General features: G+C 43.7%; 1 protein-coding gene across 8 annotated transcripts; it reads left to right on the plus strand.

Moving 5' to 3' along the window:
• The first annotated feature begins 104 nt into the window (after window positions 1-104).
• On the plus strand, window positions 105-19119 carry PACC1 (proton activated chloride channel 1). Of its 8 annotated transcripts, none has more exons than XM_084513204.1 (8): window positions 105-173; window positions 3008-3104; window positions 4830-4931; window positions 7055-7209; window positions 8755-8897; window positions 14209-14353; window positions 16714-16818; window positions 18404-19119. In XM_084513204.1, exons 1-8 carry the CDS (start codon window positions 120-122, stop codon window positions 18563-18565), a joined length of 963 nt encoding a protein of 320 aa, XP_084369330.1. In that variant the 5' UTR covers window positions 105-119; the 3' UTR covers window positions 18566-19119. The 8 variants fall into 8 exon arrangements, with proteins under 8 accessions (XP_084369330.1, XP_084369331.1, XP_084369334.1 ...); XM_084513205.1 differs by lacking the exon at window positions 105-173 and adding an exon at window positions 254-352 and having other exon boundaries at window positions 2945-3104; window positions 4722-4931; XM_084513208.1 differs by lacking the exon at window positions 105-173 and adding an exon at window positions 254-352 and having other exon boundaries at window positions 2945-3104.
• The last annotated feature ends 864 nt before the right edge of the window (window positions 19120-19983 follow it).

Consider the following 19983-nt stretch of genomic DNA (forward strand, 5'->3'; position numbering starts at 1 on the left):
ACACTGATGCAATTACCCCGGAGGGAAATGTCCTTACAACCCTCACAAAGAACCGCTTATGCGTGTGAGGGGAACCCCCACGCCACACGGGCCAACGTCACGTTACTCAGAGCCCGAGAATGGGGCCGAGATTCCCAAACCCGCCCCCAAACCCGGCCCCACAGGCCGTGCAGGTACTGGTCCAGCTCCCCTCAGCCGGGCGCCCCGGACTACAGCTCCCGGCAGCCCGCGGCGGGGCGGGCAGCGGCCGGCGGGGGGGGGACCCGGCGCCTGCGTGTCCCTGCCGGGCCGGGCTGGGCCGGGCCGTGCCGGGGCGATGCCGAGGGCGGAGGTGGCCGGGTCCTACCAGGAGGTAGGGAATGGGTTCGGGGTGCTGGCTGCTGGGGGGGGCTCTGCGTGGGGTTTTGGCGGCGGGGTGGGGGCGGCGGACCGGCCATAGAGCTGCAGAGAGGAGCTCTCCTCCTGGCTGAGGGCTGTGCCCGCTGGGGAGGCTTTACCCCGTGGTTCTCGGGGTGAAATTGGCTGGTGTGAAAATGCCTGTGTGAGAAAGGGGAGCGCTGCCTGGGGAGCCCTGAGGCTCGCCGAGCGAGGTTGTTCCGTGCCCTTCCTGCTCTCGCTGTCCTGCCCTATCGCCGTGTCCTCCGGCAGCCTCAGCCGCCCTGCGCGTCCCTGTTCCTTCGCGTTATCACCGCGCTTCGCCTCCTTATCGAAAGCACGTGGGCAGAGCTGGCCTGTGGGTGTGAGCGTGTGGCAGCTTCCCTGCTGCTGGGTGCTGTGCTCTGGGGATTGTGCCTGGTTTCTGGAGGAGCCAGGATCAGCTGGCACAGCGATGCAGTGTCGGCGTGATGCCCCGATGCACCGTGAGCAGCGCGGGCTCGCAGTGGCCTCGGTGGGTGCGCTCGCCTGCCTTCACGTCTTGTCAGGGCAGGTGCTTGGGATTTGCAGTGAAATTATTGTTTTTTTGGGGCTTGGTCTCGTGGCTCAGGTCAGCGCAGCCGAGGCAACGTGAGCGCTCCCTGCTTTTGACCATCTGTCCTGTGGTATGTGTGAAGGGCGCGTGGGGCTGCCTGCCTGGTAGAGATAAGATGTGGTCATGTATTGTTTTCCTGTTTGTTTCTTAGGAATGCTGAGAGATTACATTTTTCTGACTTTTTCTTTTCCTATGCATTAGAAGCACTGTAGAGCCTCTTGAGAAGACAATAAGTGTTGCAAATTGCGTTCTCGTTTAAACTCATGTCGATACCTTCTTGCTGCCAAAAATAGAGTTCACCTACCCCCTGCACCACCTCAGCCGAGGAGGTGTCTGTACCTGGGAGCCCAACCAGGAGGTGTGGGGGTCAGCTGCGAAACTGCAGCGCCCCAGCAGCTTGTGGCAGCTGTTTGGGTCAGCCCCGCTGTGAGGAATTGGCACGAGTGTGATTGGAACTGGCTTTTTAGCTGATTTAGCAAAACTGGTGCAAAAGGCCCAGTGAATATTCTTCCTGTGTCCGAATAGCTTGTTTGGGGTTCAGGTAAACAAACAGAACTGATGTGGCCCTACAGAAGTTAAATTAAGGCCATCCTAAATTTCGTTTATTTTATGAAGGAAATTGAAACAAGTATCTTCAGTTGTACCCCCATAAGTCTCCAGCAAATGAGCCGAGCGTGTAGCCTGTTATTTACCTGTGTGCTCCTTGCCTCACACCATGGGAAATCATACTTTATTTATGTGCAGAGCATTCAAAAACAACCGGGTTACTGCTTTCAACTTGCTGTGGATGATGGAAACGAATACAGAAGTATGTCAGGAGGTGATGGAGGCTTTACGTCAGTCTTCCGAGATGTGAAATGAGTGGACTCTTTCCTAATAAATGCTAATGATGATTTGTGTAATGATGATAATTTTGATGCCTAATTAGAGTTGCTTGAAAGGAAAATACTTCATTATGGATGCATGCGTGTTACTGTTAAGTAAGTTGGGGGAGTAAAGTTTAACAGTATTCAACGTGGCTACTGCATGAACCGTGCACCCGTTTCCCTTAAAATAGGACCAAAGCTCCTCTCCCTTACCTAATTAGCTATTTGATACCGAGTGTTCAGCTCGGACAGTTCCCATGCAACACATGATAGGCTGCAAGCTTAGGCCCCAGCTCACCGTGCTGAAATTTGTGTGTTGTTCCCTGGCATAAAAGAAGCTTGGGAGACATACAGTAGATATGTTTAACACACGGGGGAGGAAAAATAGTCCAGCGGTTCGTGATCTCGTGTGATGCCTATCTGATGCGACAAGCTTCTGACTTTGGTGGAGATGTCCTGGCAGATTGGGCCCAGAGCTCTGAACAGCAAAACAAGAAAACATCTGGTCGCTGCTGCTGATTTAGAAACACTGGGAGGCTAATTAGTTGCATAACCACTAATACCAAGTAATATTTATAGTGAGCTCAAGTAAGTACCAGAAATGTTGGGGGTGCTTGTAGTGCTTTAATGACCCACCTACCTACGTGGCTGGGACTGCGTTTGAGTTATTTGCCCTAGTACCTGTCCAAATGCAATTTACTTTTTACGCACGTTTATTAAGAAGTGGTAATGGTCTGTTTGCTGGTTTGTGTTGTGGTTTGTTTATACCTGAAGATATGTTCTTGAGTGACAGAACGGAGTTCCTGCTTATTTCAGAAGGCATTGCCCTAATTGGGGGTTTGGTGTGAGCTGAAGCTGCCGGGGGAACAATTACTTGGATCTTGAAAGAAGAAGTGATGCTATTCTTTAAGGAGCAGGCTAGAAGTAGGTTACATGTAATATGCCATCCTTCTCTTTTGCAGTGTGCAAGTCATGTAATTTTCAGGTATAGGGCTGTGCAAATGTGACTCTTGAATTGTGCAAAGCGGCACGGGTTCTGGGTGCTCTTGGACTGGGGGCATGTTTTTGTGTGCCTGGTTAGTTGGAGCCTCTCTTATTTGTACCATAGAAATTCCAGCAATTGCGAGTTGAGAGCATGTTTGGAAATTGAACCACTGTTTTAACTACACAGCTGAGTGAAGATGTGGAGCGAGTATCTGAAAACCCAGCAGAGGAGAGAGGAGGAGAGATGGGAGTTCATGAAGATGCCAGCTCGGTTATTTTACCAGGTGAGAACTATTGACCGAAAACCTACCAATTTAAAGTGAGTGATAAGCTGCTTTTGTGTGAGCTTCTTTTTAATTGCACTTTGAGAGCAAACAAAGCACTAGGTGACTTACTTTGAGGAATAAGTATAGCTGGAAAGCTAAGGAGCTTTTCTGGGGATTGGGATGAGAATATTTCTTTGTCATGAAATGTGCTCAGTCAAGGAAGATTTGTCACACCTGCTGCTGAGATAGCTCAGTATGTCATCTGTTTGTGCTGGCTGTATCTTTCCTGAGTTGCAGTGTTTGTGATGGCAGTGGATTGCAAACAAAGTCTGTGCCAGATTTACGTGAGCAAGATGCAGAACCAAGCACAGGCTTCAAAACAGATTTTAGTTAGACTGTTTGGACCTGCTTTTTGAGACTGTGGAGCAGTGTTAAATGGGCTTATTGCAGCCCAGATTTGGGTGGTAAGCTAAGCCAACAAGAACTGAGTATCCCCTAAATATTTTGCAGCTGTTTAAGATGGCTTTTTTTGTTGTTGTTATGTTAGTAGTGCAATTTTATGCATATCAGTGTCTTAATTTTCTTGGCTGACATCTCCTGGCAATGAACTTCAGGACAAGTGCGTGGCCACGGACATTTATATGAGGTTATGTGCTCAGCAGGAGCTACAATAAGGCTAGTGTTTGCTGTGGTAAGGACCAAATACCAAACCGTGCTATTATAATTGAAGGGCAGTGTGGCATAGCCTGAGAGGGCCTGACTCATTAAATTACACACCACAGAAAAGTCAGTATAAAATATGCCTATTTATCTCCAATATGTTGGGTTTTAATGCTTGTTTTATGTATTAAGCCATATATTGCTGCAATCTAAATGTGACATGTAACTCGAGTGCCTAAACCTTTACCTTGCACTCTCCATTTCTTCTGACAATACTTGTAAGGAGTATTGGGGGGGAAAAAACATTTGTGTAGTTCTGTGTGCACAGGTGAGACTAGTGTGAGGATCTTTAGAGGCAAGGAGGAAGGGATCAGGTCTGCCTTTTTCTAGATATAGTTGGAAGAAGCCTTCTTTTGTGAAACTTTCTGCAGTATGCACAAGGAGTTATAAATGAGACCCCAGATATGAGAGGGTAACAAATGCACAATCGCTGCTATTATGGTGGAGACATAATGCTCTTATGCAGCTATTTGCATTATTAGAATATTAAAATCTCTCTGCTGACACACACGTTAAACGTGGTCAGAGTCAGCTCAGATTGGAAGGTGGAGGGGAATAAGTTGTATTTTCCAGGAGAAAAGACTGGCCGTTAATTGTTTCTTATGAACTTCGAACTTTATTTCTGGGTTGGCATTCTTGAAAATAAACTTTGTTTCCTGCCATGTCCTTAAGTGAATGCCAAATTCAATGCGTGGAGAAAAAAAAAGGCACAATCATCCAAAGACTGTGCCTCATGCAGGAGAAGGAAGCAGCTGTCTTATTGATCATTTAAAAACAGCAATAGTTGTGTTTTTTAAATCAAGATGATTTTCTTTTGCTTTCCTCTCAAGTGGTTGATCTTTAAATCAACACTACATAAATTCAGCCCCCAAATCTGTGTTTTAAAGTCCTAATTCATATTCTGTTTGGTTCCAGATAGTGAACTGGGTACCAGTGCCCCTTCCTTGCGTTTCAGCAAGACCTGCCTAAAGAATGTTTTTTCAGTAATTCTCCTGTTTATTTATCTGCTACTCATGGCTGTAGCTGTATTCCTTGTCTACCAAACCATCAGTGACTTCAGGGAGAAGCTCAAGCACCCCGTGATGTCTGTCTCTTACAAAGAAGTGTCCTTGTACGATGCACCTGGTAAGTCTGGTAACAAACTGAAGGGGTAGAGTTGTTGTTCACATTGATCTTGCACTGTTCTGTGTTTTCAGTGTTGATTCTCCAGGGCCCAGAGTTCATATAATGCTATAATGCTTTGACCCAGATCTTTTACTTGCCTTTTTTTTTTATTATTATTATTCTGTGTTGTGTTGACTTTGCATGGAATTATGAACGTTATAGGACAGATCTGTGGGGGTTCCTGCCAGTAACATGAATGACAGCAGCTGTGGAGTGTGCTGCAACATTTGAAAGACAGGAAACATTTGCACACTCTAGAATGAGCCCTCTTTTGGGGAACAAAGATAATTCCTCATGAAATGCTCCCAAAACAGTATCATTCAAGCAGGGTAGCACATAGGAGTGAGATCATGGTACAGATCCTGCGCTGGACAGTGAAGTGCTGTTGACAGTTAAGAAGGTGGATTCTCCAGACAAACCACAAAAAAACTCACAGTGCCACTTCCTACTGCTGTACACTATGTACAATGCCATATTACATCACAAGGCAACGACAATGTGATGTGGCTGCGGAGAAATGGTGGCATAGAAATGTGATATGGCGCCAGAAAACTGTATTGCAGTTAGCAGGAGGGATTACTGTGCAGAAACCTTTTTTGAATAGTGAATTATTAAATAAAATTATTATTTTTGTTAAATTATCCAGTAACCATTCATACACGGAGCTGTGGCAGCAAGTGCCGCTCAAACAGCATTGGAAGCTCCATGTATGTCACTTTCTTATTTAAAAATAATACGTCTGCTTTAATGTCTTGCCACATTTTACAAATCACTGTTCCAGTACTTGTGGTTGAAAGGTGAGTGTTTTGTGTTGCTGTATTCCTGTATTTTTTTTTTTCTGTATGGTTAGTTAGGCTCAGCTGTGTTAGTAGGTCTCTGAATTTGATCTGTATAGCTCTGACAGTAAATTAAGCAGGTGTTTTTTCTTTCTTGTTTTTCCCTTTTCTCTCATCTGCATGTGAGCTTTTTATTCAGCAACAGAAAGAAAATGTTGTTGAAAGAAACAGAGCAACATACTTATAAATCCAGAAGTATTGGCAGGGGATTCCTGCCAGGTCAGAGAACATAAATTAATGTAGCCCTTTGCTTCGTTGCTCTGTTAAGGTTAGATGAGATGTCAAGTTCCAAGCATGGAGCACTGAAGAAAGAAAGAGAGCAGTTTTAGACTGATGTATTCTGACTACTTTGACGTCTTGCATTTTGGTGGACAGGCCATCTCAGCTGTGTGAGTTAATCGCATCTAATAAATTACACTTTTTTGGTAGTTCGTCTAGATTATCTTCAGGCAAGTTTGTTTCCAATACTAAATGTGGCATAATAGGATTTTTGGTTTTGGGTCTTATAATTTGCTAGCTTTCTACAGCTGAGGTGACTGAGATTTTTTAATGCTTGCTCTTGCTGTGAAACCACAGACTTATGGTATATACATGTGAATGAATTTCCATAAAGGTGAAGAAGTAGCCTGCCTACCTAGCAATAAAAATAACAAGCGATTGCTAAAGTTAGTACTTGTTTTATGGCTTTGATTTTTATCATGACATATTTTGTGAACAGAAAATGCTAGATGTTCTGAAGAGCATCTTTTTGCTTTTATGAGATCAGACAGTGACCTTTAATCTCTCATGTATAGTACATGTGCTTTTTCCAGTGAAAATACGACGTGTTAAATGACAGCATCTGGAAACACGTACATGTTGAAGCACTTTGTGTCCCATTTGACTTCAGTGGTCTCCTAGCTTACTTTACACATTCTTCTTATTTGGGGCCAGAGGAACTCATTCATTAGCTGCCGGCTTGTGGGAGGACTAAGGAAACTTAGTCACTTCTGTGAACTTTTAGTTGTGGTTACTGAACTGGAACTTGGATTTTCTGCAACACATTGCAGGGCTTCTGTCCTGATGTGGCTGGCACTGTTGTCCTGCTACAGGAAAATATTCAAGCACATGGTTTAATTTGATTGTTTTGCTGGATCTTGGCAAGATAGCTCAGTATCCTGGGGGATTAAATCCCAGAATGAAAATCTATGAACATAAGAAAGAAGTCAACTCTTCTCAATGTTTTTTTGTTTTTTTCTCCCGAAACAGGTATTGCCTTCTACCCAGGCAAGGCTCAGTTGCTTAGCTGCAAGCATCATTACTATGATCACATTCCGCCTCTGGTAAATCCAGGTCAGCAAGGAAAAATTGAGTGCTCCACTTGGAGAATCAACTACACAGATCCTTTTACTAATCAAACGATGGTAATAATATCATAGAGTAAAATTTATTCAGTGGGGGTTTTCTGTTCATAATGGTATTTGAAAGTAAAAATATTTCTGGAGTGCTGCAAAATATCCTTCTTCAGGGGAAGGGTTGACTTTTTTTTTTTTTTTTCCCCAAGCCATCTATCCTGTTGTTTTCAGAAATGTAAAAGACCCCAGTCAGTGTGTATATATGTTAGGAATGATCAGTTGTCACGTGGCTGTGTGCATCATGAAAGCCTGAATGAAACAGGAGTCTTTTCACAATGAAACTCCCCCTTAATTCCCCTCCTGAATGAATTGGCAAGCAAACTCCTTGATAATGTAAATCTAAGATGGATTGAAAGCAGTAGGAGTTATGTCATTTGAAGCAGGATAACTTCTGTCTTTTTGTGTGTTTGCTAGGAGTTAAATACTATTTTTGTCACACTTGGAAAATTCTTAATTGGGCACCAAAGCATTTCATTGTATTGAAGTGCTGCGTGCCAATAAGATATGTTGATATATCTGTCTTAAATTCCTCTTAAAAACACAGGGAATCTGGCCTCTGTACAGGTAAATGTTCAGAAAATAAACCATTAAATATGATCATTTGTATCTCATCTAAAGTTATTGCTCAGGCCCTTTCTAAGGAAACTAAACACGAACAAACAATTTAGTTACCTCTTTGGTCAGCTTATTTTTCCCCTATCTATCTTCATGTCTTGTGTTTTTCCAGTCACCATTTTTTTCTGGGAAGCAGCTCCTTAGTATATCTGAAAACAGTCCTTTAAGTCTTAATATTTAATTTCTGCCAGTATCACGTTATTTTTGCATGTTTTAACAAACTAAGAACCTGCCTTTTATGTTGTGTGGTAGGTTCGTTTAGGAGCTTGTAGATCCCAAAGGCTCTAGTCCTATGACTGAATGCAGAGGCACTGAGGCAGACCTCTGAACCACATAGAGCCATGTTCAAATGGGTGGAGTCATTTTGCAAGCAACAGCTTGCTGTCCAGTGTAATTCTTGCACTACTTTAAGTTGTATTCTGCCTGCCAGCTAGCTTTTTTTTTTTTTTTCTTTTTTTCTTCCCCTCATTCCTCCTCAGCAGCTTGCTTAAGGTGCTTGGGGCTATGAAACTGTTCCTTTCTCGAGGACAAGCCTGATGTTCTCCACATCAGAATCCAAATTAACTTGTTTCATGTCAAGAGCTGAAGGTTCCTGGACTGTAATGCCTAAAACTCTTTTGATTGTCTGCAGAATGCAGGCTGCAGAGCCTTGACTGGTAATTCCACATGAACCCAAACGATTGGGATGGAACTAGAGCAGATTTCTTAGCAAAACACTAAATCTTGGTTTAGAGACTTCATTTTTAAAACCAAAAAGAGGAATTTGTTAATACCAAGGCAGACATTAATTGGGGGTATTTTAATAGGTGTGCACTTACTAGAGGCCAGGAAAATCTTGATGTGTATTAGATTTATGTAAAGTATTAGTGACAGACAGCAAATTCAAGAATGGGAAACGAGGATTCCTCTCCTACTCACTGTCTCTCTGTCTGCTTATAGAAGTATGCTTTGGTTGTTCAAGGCCCTCGTGATGTGAAGAAAAAGGAACTGGTATTTTTGCAGTTTCATTTAAATGAAACAGACCAAGATTTTAGTGCCATTGACTACCTTCTGTTTTCTTCTTTCCAAGAGTTCATCAACAGGTATGTAAAGGGATGATGAACCTGTAACAGCAGTGAACTTGCATCCACAGCAATACTACTGCAAGGAAGGTATTTTGGGTGGAAAGTTAGAGAGGCTTTTATGACGATTCTTTTTATTAAAAGGAAAAAAGAAAAAAAAAAGAATTTTGGACTATTTCTGTTGGACTTTCATGTCTTAGATTACTAATCTCACCTTTTAGAAAATGAATTGAGGATACACGCAGTGACAGAAAGTGCCCTTCAGCTGTGCTTCAGCCATTTGCTGCTGCACTTTCTAGACGTTTTGAAGTTTTCACTGTCTTGCTGCTGTCCTCTGTTGTGGGTGATCAGGAGGTGGGTTGTACTTGGCAGTGTGATAATGAAGGGCATTAAGAACACAAATGTTTCTGTACTTCTTTTTTTTTTTTTTTTTTTTTTTTTTTGAAGCAGTTACTATAAAGATCAGATTGCTAGAACGATTTATTTCGTTGATTTCATTGTAAGGTTAACCATAAGTGTTTGTACTGCTAGTTTTATTTAAGATTCTAAAGGATGATGTAATTTAGTAGATGGGGGTTTTAAGAGTACTTTGTTTTGATTTGATAGCAATGCCATTGGAGTGGCTGATCAACCTTTCACTAATTTTAACAGGAATGGAATTAATCCTGTCTTGAACTTTCTTGAAAGACCCATTTTTTTTCCTTGCTTGCAAGAATAAACTCTATACTTAAATTGCTTAATTTTTGCTTTTAATTTAAATTCAAGTTCTGTTCTTCTCTCTGTGATCCAGATTAAAAGCTAGTCAAGAGGCATTAGTCACAGTGAGACCTAATAGAAAGCCTTACTTTGGTAATGGCTGGATGCAAAGTGAAAAAGGGAGAGTGGATAAAGGGCATGTGCAGAGTGAATTAAGGTGGAGGGGAAGAGAAGTAACACTTTATTGCAGCAAAGCATTTTTGGAGGCTTGGGCATGATCATGCTGGTGTTTTTCAGATGGAGCAGACTGAAAGTGTTCAGTCACAGTATCTGTGGGTGGCCAAAGACCAGTTGTAGTTGTCTGAATTCGCTTTTTACAAAGTGTTTACCTCAGTGAAGGAGACAGGCATTAAGCTTAGGTTATCAAGTACTTCCTGTAACTGTACAAAGGCACCTCAGACACCCCTAGCGTTCTGGGTATTTTATATTTCAGTATGAGAAAACACCAACGGAGAGCAGTGATAGAGAAGGTGCTGTTTGTTCCTTGTGCATTGGATTTTTCTCAGTTGTTGTGGCTCATGCCGCAGTTAGCGGTAGGTACAGTGCGACCGAATCCACTGAAGTGCACAGCTGGGTCTGTGCCTCAAAACATGAGCTGTCTGAGAGCATCCCCAGTGGAGGAGAGATCAGAAGGTGTGGTTGCATTGCATCTGGTCGCTGTCTTTTTGCACAATGAGCAAACTTACCAAGACGCAAATTGGCCTAGCTTTGCTCGAGTCTTGGAAGCACAATTTCTCTGCTCATTGTACCAATTTGCTGGTAAGCCATTTTGAAGACCTGTTTGCTTCCAAACTAAAACATGCGTGTCCCATTGAGGCTGGCAGTATGTAAAGTCTCTCCCTGCATGGAGGTCTGCATGCTGCTGTCTGAAATGCTTCTGCCACGCGTTGTGCAAAGGTAGGTTGGGTGTGCAAAACAACAGTAGGCAATATTGCCAAGGTTCTAGCTGGAAGGCTGTGTTTGTGCCACGGTAGGTGAATAATTAAGAATCATCTGTAAGCTGCCTGGAGAAGCTGGGGTTGCAAGCTCCTGCCTCCAGGTTTCCCAGGTCAGACAGGTTAGATGGCAGATTCAGTCCCTGAAGAGAGGGGGAACTGACATGCTGTTCCTAAAGAAGCTGCTTTGTCCCTGTTGGAAGGCAGCAGAACCGAGGCTGGGGCATGAAGGCTGAGGCTGGGGCATGCTTGGAGCAATGCAAAAGGCAGGAAATGTTGTCTGGTTGGGGATATGCATCCTTTGTGCCTGTTTGTGGCAGACAGGAACGTGAGGTGAGGCTGGTTTGGAATTAATGCAAGTAATGGGAAAATTGGCAAAGATCTATAAATGTGGTGGGACATGATCTGCGTGTCTGGGTAAAGTACAGAGAACCAGTGTGTGCACGATGCTTTGGTACTGCCTCTTTTACAGCATCCTCCAAAGCTCAGCACAAACTGCATGCCTTATCTCATTTGGGATTGTGCAGTGCTCTCCTGGCATCCCAGGGCACCAACCAGACTGGCTTGGGGCAGGCTGAAAACCTGCATTTTCTCCTGAGCACATGAAATGCCATGCATGTGTGGGGTGTGTTTGGATGTGGCATTGTTCTGTCCGGCTTCCAGCAGGAGAGGAAGCAGAAATGGCTTCCGGCTTGTCAGCTGCTGCTGAATTTAGCTGCTGGAAGGTCTGGACTGATATCCTTAGAAACTGTTGTGCATCGACAGTGTAATTTTGTCCTTCCATATAGCCTCTAAGGGCTTCAAACGCTCACTGCTGGTAACTACTTTTCCTGACAAAGTGTCTCACTTAGGGGTTACAAGAGCGTGCTCTTAGCACCGTGCCCAGCAACTCATGTAAAGTGCTGTTAAAGATCCTGAGCTATGTGCTAAAACTCATCAGCTATCACGATTACCTTTACAGTTTTATTTGCAATGGCTGCAAAGAGCTTAGGACGGAATGGATAGGCAGACTGCTGTAAGGTATGTCTGTAGGTATTCCATCATCTTAAATCAGTCTGAACGCCTTTGAAATTGGTGAGGGTGGTCCAGCTGTATCGACGGCACAGCTTCTTTGCAGGCACAATTCTGTGCAGCTCGCTTTTGCTTTAAATAACAATAATTGCATCAGTGAACAGTAATCATATCATAAGCAATAATAAAAATGGCATCTGGATTCTTGTATCTCTAAGGATTTTCCTGAGGCATAGCAAGTGGTAAGGACTCAGGGTCCAGTTGTCTCTGTCAAGGGTTTTATTCTCTGCAGCTCTCGTGTTAAAGTTGGATCAACAGACCGCATGAAGCTGGCAGTGCTTGCTGGTTTTGTTCTGGCCCTTGCAGAGCACTGCTGCACTATATGCTATTGTTGGACTGAGCTGGAAGGGTACTGCCACTGTGTTTTTTCTTCTGTATTTTTCTTCTTTTTTTTTTTTTGTTTTCCTAAGACAGTGGCAGTTGCTGTGCCGTATTAATTGGAGGGAAGGAAATAATGAAACCCTTGCAAATTACCCAAAAAGTGTAGCTAAAAATACAAGTTCCTTTCCTCAACTATCATTAGTGTAATACATGGGTTTAAGAAGAAAATCCTCTGAACATATAGTCAATAGTCAAAACTATTGTTAGCTTAGCATGTAAAATAACTTCTGGTCATGTGAGATGATGAATACCAGTCTGAACAGGTCAGAGATTATTTCTGTGTCCAAACAGAGCTTCATCTTTACTTCTTTGGTCTGGATTGCTGCGTGCAGAGAAATAAATAACAACACAGAAGGGTTGAGACTTTCGGTACCGCATCTGACCCTTTATTACATCCCATGGCTGTCAGAGAGTTTCCAGTTCCCTGAGCACAGGGGAACTCGCAGACATTGCTTGCCCTCTGCTATTATTTGTGCAAAGCTTCTGTGTCTCTGCTCTGTCCTTTCCCTCCCCTTTTTTTTTTTGTTCTCCCCCCCATCTCTTTGGCAGTGGCCTGGGTTATGGGCGCACGCAAGGAGATGCCGTCTCAGATTGCTCCTCCTAAGAGTCTAATGTTTCTTTTTCAAGCCCACAATTACTGTCACAGGCAAAATACTGTACTGCTGCCTGCTTACCGAGCGCGTTGTGGCTGTAGTGCTCAGCTCCATGTCATAGCTTCCTGCTTCAATTTTCCATGTTGGTTTGGAAAGCTGCGCTGGGATGCTGCGTTGAGTCATGCATGAGGCGTGTGACTGGCTGGCAGGGTGCTAATTATGTTCCTCCGAGTGGCAAAGCACCGTGTTCTTCCTGACTGTCCCATCGGCTGCTGCTGTACCCGTACACCAAAAGGGGAAGAAATAATTGCCAGGGTAGGTCTCCCTACGTCAGTGGTTCGTATGGCAAGGAGCAGTCAGGCGTTGGACTTTGCTGTGATGCTTTGCCCAAATCTTCCCAGTGGGGGCTGGAGAAGTGTGCTGCCATCCTGTTGGGACAGCTGAGCAAACAGCTAATGGTACAGATAGACAAAGATACCACAGAATCACAGAATGGCTTGGGTTGGAAGGGACCTTAAAGACCATCCAGTTCCAACCCACTGGATGCCACCCGCTAGATCAAGTTGTCCAGGGCCCCTCCAGCCTGACTGAACACCTCCAGGCATGGGGCATCCACAGCTTCTCGGGGCAACCTCTTCCAGTGCCTCACCAGCCTCTGAGTGAAGAATTTCTTCCTAACATCTCATCTGAATCTCCCCTTTTAGTTAAACTAGAAAAGGAGCCCTAATTCTGAAGACTAAGGAAAAAGGCAAAGTGCAAATCCAGCCAGTGCTGGTGCAGGGCCAGTCTTCCCAGTTGGCCTGTTCTTCAGCTCTCCTTGTCTTCTTTACTTCTTTGCATCTTTCTCCTGGAAGACCAAAAAGGCTTCATCTCCCAGCAGGCCCAGCCACGCGCTCCCTCTGCCATGTGAACAAAAGTATGCTCTTTGCCTTCACCTAGGAAGATTTGTTTGTTCGGAGGGAAAAACCCTTTCCTTCTCCCTTGCCTTAAGGACCAGCATACCCTGGCATGGCTTTGTAACATGAAATCTATCTTTAGTAAAAATCAGCAGTCTGCGCTTCACTGCTTCGTGACTCATCGCAGTGGTTTACCCGCTCGTTTCGAGCGAAACCTTGTTGAAAGGCAGCTGCAGGGACAGGCTTATTTCGTGGAGGTGACGTGAAAGTGGCTAAAATCACAGTGCTGAGGAGCTCAAAGTAAACGGAGAGGTGAATTCACCATGTCCTGTGCGTTTAGCAGACACCAGACAGGCCCTGGAGTTACCTCTTTATCACTTGCTGTGTGAGGGGCATGGGGAGGCTTAAAATGGCTGCAAGTCACAGCATTAAGTCACAGCTCCCCTAAAGCAGCAGATCTGCACGGGGAGGCAGTACTGGGACAGCAGGGCACCAGGTGGGTCTTCTGCAGTTAAGAACAAGAGTGCAAGTGCTAAAACATTACTACTAGCAATGTTTTAGATAGGCTTGATTTTAGCCTATCTAAATATAAAGGGCATTTTGAATGTGCTTTGAAGTGTAGGCCTGATGTTTCACTGCCTTCAATGCCCAGACACTGCTCAGAGTTTGGTCAGTAAAGTAATGGTCTTTTTTCCTTTAGCCCAGAAAAAGCAGAATTCATGAAGGACTGTGAAAGTTCGTACTCCAGCTGGAAGTTTTCCGGAGGCTTTCGAACTTGGGTCAAGATGTCCTTGGTGAAAACAAAGGAAGAAGATGGTAGTGAGACTGTTGAATTCAAACAAGAGGTAAAGATAATATTAACTTCCCAAATATATGATTTTATTTTTTTTAGGACCTGTTAGTTGCTTTAAAGGTTGGGGGCTGTCAAAACGTTGCATGTTTTTAATGATAATTGGCTAACAAACTACCTCTTGGAGCACTTAGCAATGTGAGCTGGAGGAAGGGGTTGTCTGTTTTGAAGTGAAGCATCAGGAGGCTGGCTTTTGTTTAATGGCATTCGTTACACCACTTGCCACTGGGAGGTTTTGGAAGCTGAACTGGCTGTGCAGTTACTTGTGTTCCTTCTCAACGTGGAGAGGCTCTGTCAAAGTGTTAATGTCATGGTGTGCTCTGCTACTGGTATGGTGACACTGCAGGAAAAACATCTCTTAGCAGAGAGGTGAGAAACTCCAGGCCCTGCCTGTGTCATCGGTGACACCTGTAGTCTGAGGTATGGGTCTGAAGAGACTGATACGGAAAAACTAACAGAGCTGCCTTAGTTCAAGGTAGGGATTTTCAAAGGAATTATCTAAGTAACAGTAATGGAAAGAGGTACTGCTTAGGTTACCACAGGGTCTGATAGTAGGATGAAGAGGTAACATAAGCTAAGTACCTTTATAGCACTCTCACGTCTGCTTTTTGTTTGGATTTGAGATTTTTATCTGTTGAGTATCCTTAGAAATGTGGAGTATCTCAACTTCTTGCATCATTTAAAGCTAGAAAATATACAAGCGGAAGGTGCAAACTTAGCTAGAGATGAAGTAAGTTTGACTTTCATTCCTGCTCTGTTCACGCTTACGGACAGGAAAATAACTGTGTCCTGAGCCTATTAGCTTGCTCCCGGTGTTGGTGGGAGAGGAAGAAGCTCATCGGTGATGAGAAAAGAGAATTTTAAGAGCAGTCCTTTTAAGATAGTGCATCTTCCAGGCACACTACTACGCTTTCCCTTAGTCCGTGGTCCACTTGAAAAGAGCGCTTATGTAGCAAAGGGTTGGGGGAAGAGCAGAGGTGTGACTGAGAGCTGGGTACCCTCTGGTTCCACTGGGGGAGGGCAGCAGAAGAATCCCCCAGTCATGCAGTGAAGGCCTGGGCTTGAAGGAAGGGATGCAGCAGTCGGCTGATGTCATGTAAGCACTGGCAGCAGCGGGCTGTCTGTCCTTCATCACCTACAGCTCTGTTTCATTTGCCCTTTGGTACTTACCTAGAGAAGACCATTACCTGGTCTTTTCTGCTCTTCCCACTGCTTGTAGGCAGCTGTGTGAGCTGGTTGTTTCCTGTTGTGCAGTTTTCTTGAGTGAGTATGGCTGGGGTGGTCGCACGCTGCAATAATTACACGGGCTGTAGAAGTGTAAGGTAACGAGAGGTGGTAAAGCTCCCATATGCTCAGAACGGACACGTACGGTGCTGCTGTGTGTTCACAGCCTAAAATCTGGCCAGGCACAGGGTGCCTTCATGGGAGGGAGGAGTCTGGCAGAAATCTGAAGGTATGCGTAAAGAAAGTAAGCCGTGGTAGAGAGGTGGGAGGTTTTTGTGGTAGGTCATTCCCCTATGCAGTGTCTGCTGAATCAGTTTTCATCTCTGCCGTTCCTGTTACACTCCTGGACTGAAGTAACATTCAAAGAGGGAGACATGTGCCAGTCAGTGATGGTTTCAAGCGGTAACTCAGTTAAAGGGCAGCACTGGAGGTATGGTTTTAGTCATTAATATGTAGGCTTTTTTTTCCCCATCCATTTTCATTCTGCAACTGCTGGTATCTAGCTTGTGCTACAACTGATCCTCCAAAAAAGATTATTCCTGCCACCATTGTGTAGTTCTCTGGCAAATAACAGTAACGTAACCTTCATTCATGGGAACTTTCCAAAGGCCATATTACCCCAAGTAAATGAATTTTGTAAATGAGCTCCCCACACCTGGACGGGGAAATTCTTTGCTTTTGAAGAGTGATGTATAATGGCATTTCCAAAGCTCAGCTGCAGTTATCTTGAGACTGGATAGGCTGTCTTTAACGGGACTATTCTTGATGTTCCTGGAACAAAGTGCTTTCAGTAAGCTGCTTGGGCAGCAACGCTCTAGATGAAGGCTTTGATCTGGCATCTCTTGCTCTTCCTTGAATTACACCAAACCTCCTATTGCCTTCCTGCAACTGGAACAAATCTGGCTTGTCCTTGCCTGGGTATATGAAGTTAACTGTGCATCTGTTTAATCATTTTGATTTTTAAAGAGAATATGGGCTGTGAGCATGTGGGGACAGAAAGGAGTACCTGTAAGGTATGTGTGAAGTAAGACTTTTTCACCTTCTAGCCTTTTCTGTTGCACAGAAGACTGGATTACACTACTACAGAAAGTAACCTGCACCTTTTTCACCTTTTTTTCCCCCCTCTCCCAGACTAGTGTGGTTAACTATATTGACCAGAGGACTAAACCAAGAAGTGACCAGCTGTTTTTTGTCGTCTTTGAATGGAAAGATCCTTTTATACAGACTGTGCAGGATGTAAGTAACCTTCTAGCACCTTCTTGAATTGTCAGGCTATATGTGCTCATGGTGTGTGTGTGTGTATATGTATTCCTCTGAGTTTCTACTTGGAGTGAGATACCAGAGGAAGAGCAGAGTTACTCTTTAAATTTCAGTCTGGGGTGTTTGTTTGTTTATTTTAATTCAGCAATAATTATTAAGTGGGGCTCAAGACTGTCTGCAGCCTTCCCTTGTCTTAGTGACACTCAGCATTATTCTTGCAGCTAAAGGTGCACGTAGCTAAGAAACCTGGCCCCTGCAAATTGTAGCTTCAGGTCAAGTCTGAACATTTTGCTTAAATAAGTAAGTGTGCCTGGGTAAATTGATTTAATGACTCTTCCTATTAATCGACACACAAGAAGACTAGACTTAAATCAGACTAATAAAACCAAAATTTATAATAATAATAAAAAACAATGTGGTCTAATTTTTGGCCCTTATCTGAACAGAACTTGGTACTGCATTTAAAAAACAAAACAAAAACAAACTCAAAATTCAGCTCAGTGTACTGCAACCAGAGGTGTGCGATGTGCCAGACAAGATCACTGTCAGTCACTGGAGTGCTTAAAAGGTGTGTGGATCCCTGCAGGTATATGTGCTTAGCATGTGAGATGGATCTGGTGCTCCAGGGGAGCACAGGAGAAGAAGATCTATTTGCCTTCCCTAGAAAAATACGGAACAGCAAAATGTGCGAAGTCAATCTGTTTAAAATTTGGCATTTAAAATGGCCCAGCTTGACAACCTGGTCTGTCATGAACAAAATCTCTCAAATCCCTCTTTTTTTGCCCAAAGCCACTGTGATTTACAAGTAGGGGAAGCCTGTTTTAGGGCCCTCTGGCTTGGGTGGTGACCTAGTGACACTGCACTTGTGCTGACCATCACCAGTGCTGCAGACCCTGTGGCGGATCTGAAAGCTGTTACTTTATTGCTGCCTGAGCCTAGATCCCCTCACTTCATCTCGAGATCCTAGAAGCCATCATTGTGCCTAGGGGCACAAGGAGAATTGCAAACTATAAATAAGCTTAACTACTTTTGAACCAAATATAGTTAAAAATAGAAACATAAAATACTCGCTGCAATTCTACAGAAACGCTTGCCGCTGTCAAAACCTAGTTTGGCATTACAACACTGTCTTGTTAAAGCTTTCCAGCAGTTGCTTCTTTTAGCTTTATCTTTTGGAAGATCGTCTTTCATGGGACTGTTTGTTTTCGTAAATCTTTAAATAACGTAGTAAATGTAATCCTTATGGTTAAATTAGCAGTTTAATAATTATCTCCTACATTTTAAACAATTTACCATACTGAAATAGTCTAAAAGGAATTTAGCAGCTAGTACAGGCATCTCCTGGGATCTGTGCGTTTCCTTCCTCACAGAAGGAATTGGAAAAATCGTAGAGCAAGGCAGATGTGTGGCAAAGGCGCTAAGTCCAGGCCTGCTGTGCAGCGTGAAGGCATGGGCCACAAAACGCTGCTGTTAGAAGAAGAAAATTGTTTGTTAATGCATAGGTATAATATACATGTATATCAAGGCAGAGGAGGGGAATAATATTTTTAATCTGTTTCAGATAATCACAGCAAATCCTTGGAACATGATTGCTCTTCTCTGTGGCATCTTTTTGGCTCTGTTTAAGGCAGCAGACTTTGCTAAGTTAAGTGTTAAGTGGATGATCAAAATCCGAAAGAGACATCTGAAGAGGAGAAGTCAAGCAATGAACCACATAAGCTGAGACCAAGACTGCCTTTTAACTATTCACAGCAGAAGGGACAGAAAATAACTGGAATGAACTTCATTCAGCGAGACAGCAGTTAAAGATGTAAACCAGGTATGTTTTCTTCAGGAAAAACACAGCTGCTGGAGTAACAGCCTAGCGAACTGACGTTTGAACTTCAGAACAGAGCTAACTCTAGACAGGGCTAACAAACTCATGCTTTCCTATTCCAAATTTAACAAGCTTACCTCAATGTATGAAGGGAGTGGGGAGAGAGGAGAAAATTCACTAATATGCTGTAGCAGTTAAATTCTTTATATTAAAAAAAAAGACAGTTTTGAATGCTTCTCAGAACAGGAAGCTATTTAACTTCTGCATGAGCTGTGACCTGCATCTGCTACCAGAATGCAGTTACTTCTTTGACTGTTAAGTGGAAGGGAAAGACCATGCAAAAAAAACGGTCTGGCCTCCCCTCTCCAAAGTGTGTCTTAAAATACACTGGAATTCTATTACATGTCACTTTTGATTTAAAGTGTATCGACTTTAATATTAAAACAGACCAACACGTTCAATTAAGCTGTTGTGTACCTCCTCTTGAAACTGCCAGCTCTCAGCTTGCAGCTAGAGTTTCACAGGAGCTAATCTAAATGGGAGTATTAAGGCAAAACGTGTAAGTAAAAAACAAAAATTTATCAGTCTAACTCGAAGTAAACTTGAGCATAGCTGGGCATCTGAGCTGATGACAAATTTCAAAATCTAATTCTCAAGACTATTTCCCTTCCTTATTTCCTGAGGAATTAAAAAAGTCTTTCATCAGCTTGGCATTTAAATGAGATTCTCTATTATACAGAGAATGTGCACTAACTAACTGTGCTGTGTGGTGTGTAGTCTTTTTCTTCCTTATAAGTCCCTTACTAGTCCAGATGCCTCACTGAGAATTGTGCAGTCTACAAGGCAGCAGTGCACTACTGCGTGTTTGCTCGGAAGGGTTTGCTGCGAGGAAGGGAGCATGCTGAGTTAACTTCTGCTTCTTCCATCCTCCACTAACAGAGAGTGCTAATAAAGCAGTAAGTATGGCAAGAGCACTCCCCAGTTCTTTGTACTTGAGATTTTAAGGAAGTGTTTTGGGACAAAATGTACTACTTCCAGGTGATTTCTAGAGCAAAATCAAGGCACTTTAGAAAAGCAGCAGTACTGGCTGCATGCAGTGTACAGGTTCTCCTCTGTCCAGCCAGGTGAGGGGAGGAGGGAGGCACTTGCAGTTCCTGCTCTTGCCTCTTCTTCAGGCCCCATGGGCTTAACAGAGCAGAACAAATCCCTCTGCCCTACTCACTAAAGTTAGAAGCAGGGGTCACTGGGGTTTAACAGTTTTGTCTAAATAACTCGTGGCTTTTCATTAAGTGACAAGTGTAGTGCAGTTCAAGGGTTATTTGTGA

Source organism: Aythya ferina, assembly GCF_964211825.1.
Source record: "Aythya ferina genome assembly, chromosome: 3".
Lineage (NCBI taxonomy): Eukaryota > Metazoa > Chordata > Aves > Anseriformes > Anatidae > Aythya > Aythya ferina.